A 2,880-nucleotide genomic window follows, 5' to 3' on the forward strand; every position below is an offset into this window, starting at 1 on the left:
TTGATCTCCTTGTTGTCCAAGTGACTCTCAAGAGTCTTCTTCAACACCACAGTTCAAAAGCATCAATTTTTCAGCACTCAGCTGTCTTTATGGTACAACTCTCACATCCATACATGACTACTGGAAAAACCATAGCTTTGATTAGACTGACCTTTGTTGGTAAAGTAATGTTTCTGCTTTTTAATATGCTGTCTAGGTTTGTCATAGATTTTCTTCCAAGGGGCAAAAGTCTTTTAATTTCATGGCTGCAGTCACCATCTGCAGTGTGTTTGGAGCCCCAAAAAATAAAGTCTATCACTGTTTCCATTGTTTCCCCATTTATTTGCCATGAACTGGTTGGACCAGATGACATGATCTTAAGTTTTTTTGAATGTTGAGTTTTAAACCAGCTTTTTCATTCTTCTCTTTCACTTTCATCAACAGGCTCTTTAGTTCCTCTTCACTTTCTGCCATAAGGGTGGTATCATCTGCATACCTGAGGTTATTGATATTTCTCCTGGCAATCCGGCTTCCATCTTGTGTTTCATCCAGCCTGGCACTTCACATGGCGTATAATAAGCTAGAAATAAAATAGAAATAAAGTTATAGCTCTATTATGAATTTGGAAATGACCTCCAAGTTCTGGGAAGGTGGAAAATCTCTACCCCTAGGTGACTAGACTAAAGGCGGGGTATAGAAATAAAAGGTACAAGTTCAGTCAGGAGACAGCAAATTGAGCAGCCCTCTAAAGTTTAAGAACTGGCAGTTTTTAAGGGCTTTTTTGTGACACTCTTCCAGCATCATTTACATTGTACCACATAGAGTAATTTAATGAGCATATCAGTTGTACCTCCTATGAGGTATAAAACATGTACACAAAAAAGATTTTTTATTACTCCTGGTAATTTGCAAAAGACAAACAGAAAAATGAGAATGATGTGACTTGTAGAAACAAAATTATAGTGGCTGAGAAACAATGCTGTGTTATTTTTTTTTCTTTCACATTTAAGATAAATAGGTTATAATAAAAATCCATTTCAAGAATCACTATAAGAAGCCCATTGCTCTATAAGAAGCATACTTTGAGTCACTGCAATATGATAATTTTGAGGGCAGGAGGAATTTTATACATTACCATAACTAATATATCTGAATTTATAAGATTTTAACATATAGCCAAGAAAAACTCAGAATAGATTCTCACAGTAGGCTACTTTAAATATTTAAGACGCTCTTTGGTCTCGGCGGCAGAAGCAAGATGACGAAGGGAACGTCATCGTTTGGAAAGCGTCGGAATAAGACGCACACGCTGTGCCGCTGCTGTGGCTCTAAGGCCTACCACCTTCAGAAGTCGACCTGTGGCAAGTGTGGCTACCCTGCCAAGCGAAAGAGAAAGCATAATCGGAGTGCTAAAGCTAAAAGACGAAATACCACCGGGACTGGTCGAATGAGGCACCTAAAAATTGTATACCGCAGATTCAGGCATGGATTCCGTGAAGGAACAACACCTAAACCCAAGCGAGCGGCTGTTGCAGCATCCAGTTCATCTTAAGGATTTCAACGATTAGTCGCGCAATAAATGTTCTGGCTTTTAAAAAGAAAAAAAAGAAAAAAAAAATAAATAAGTAAATATTTAAGACGATAACAAAAGCTCTGTGGATCACTGTTCAAACATGTAATATTTTCATCCCTTCTCCTTTCTCCAAATCATTTTTCCTTCTAATAAGTAATCTGAATAAACTAAGGCTCACACTGCCTAACATTTGGATTTTTGGCTAAATCCAAAATCAGCACGGTTAAAAATAAATGTATGACCATATTATAAATGCATATAAGCAGAGCAGTGCTTAGCTATACATAGTACATCCAACAAAAAGTATTGTGAACATTCTATATGGGTATCTACTCCTTTCCTTGATGCCCATCAATTCCACTATTTGTCGCTAGTGTAACGTTTTTAATCACACTCTTAAGTCTTGCTCTGTAAGCTGTTTTCTCACTGTTGAGCTATTGCATCATGCAAATCCCTGAAAATATTCTAAGCTTTTCTATGAAAAGATATTCTGAATTTTGCATTGAAGTAAAAAATCAAAAGAAGAAAAAAACTACAATATATTGCTTATTTTTTTGAGAAATGCAGTATTCTCTAAGGCTCTAATCACCAATCACAACACCCTCAATGATTCAACATTAGTTGACTCCAAGAATCCAAGATTTGTACCTTAAGGTGGTTTCCTCAGGGGATTAATTGCCTGAGTATAGATTAGTGAAAGTCAATGGGAGGTGGTTCACTAACCTTGGTGGGAGAAAAATAATTTGCAGATATGCTGTGAGATTTAATATATTTCTTTACTACATTGTTTTTTATAAATATAAACTGTATATAATTTTATTATAAAACACAATAATTAGATAAAAATATCAGGTGACTTCTTGTGAAGGGTGGGTATTTTCACCCCAATGAAAATAAAACGTTGATAGACAGATTCACTGAACAGAGAACATAATGCCATTTACATGGGATTATATTGTCTATAGCTTCTAGGAAAGCCTCCAAGTTTAAACAAACAAACAAAAAAAAGAGTAAAAATGTAACTTTCTTTAAACTCATGATTTATGTTCTCACTGTGTCTTGAAATAAATTGAAATCATTATTTGCACACCTAAGGCAAACAATAACAATAATAATCTGTTCCTTGGATTTTTACTTTATCAAATCTCAATGATTTATATCCAGTCTTTCTAAAGGTGGTATGAGTTCATTACTGGAAACATATAATTCTGAGTGAACATACAGTGCTACTTGTAATTGATCTCTATCAATATTAAATATTCCTCATGTTTTCCTTTGGAGAATTTTTAAATTTTCACCTTGTTTTCCCATTGTTTTTTTCATCAATC

General features: G+C 35.0%; 1 protein-coding gene across 1 annotated transcript; it reads left to right on the forward strand.

Moving 5' to 3' along the window:
* Nucleotides 1-1,215: 1,215 nt before the first annotated feature.
* LOC145506503 (large ribosomal subunit protein eL37-like) lies at nt 1,216-1,601 on the forward strand. Its single transcript, XM_081491328.1, has one exon. It carries the CDS (start codon nt 1,238-1,240, stop codon nt 1,529-1,531), a length of 294 nt encoding a protein of 97 aa, XP_081347454.1. The 5' UTR covers nt 1,216-1,237; the 3' UTR covers nt 1,532-1,601.
* Nucleotides 1,602-2,880: the final 1,279 nt, after the last annotated feature.

This window comes from Giraffa tippelskirchi, chromosome 5 (assembly GCF_054371585.1).
Source record: "Giraffa tippelskirchi isolate mGirTip1 chromosome 5, T2T-mGirTip1v1.2.pri, whole genome shotgun sequence".
Classification (NCBI taxonomy): Eukaryota; Metazoa; Chordata; class Mammalia; order Artiodactyla; family Giraffidae; genus Giraffa; species Giraffa tippelskirchi.

Excerpts from the sequence above, each read along its gene's own strand:
- LOC145506503 (XM_081491328.1), top strand. The coding sequence starts at position 1,238 with ATGACGAAGGGAACGTCATCGTTTGGAAAGCGTCGGAATAAGACGCAC.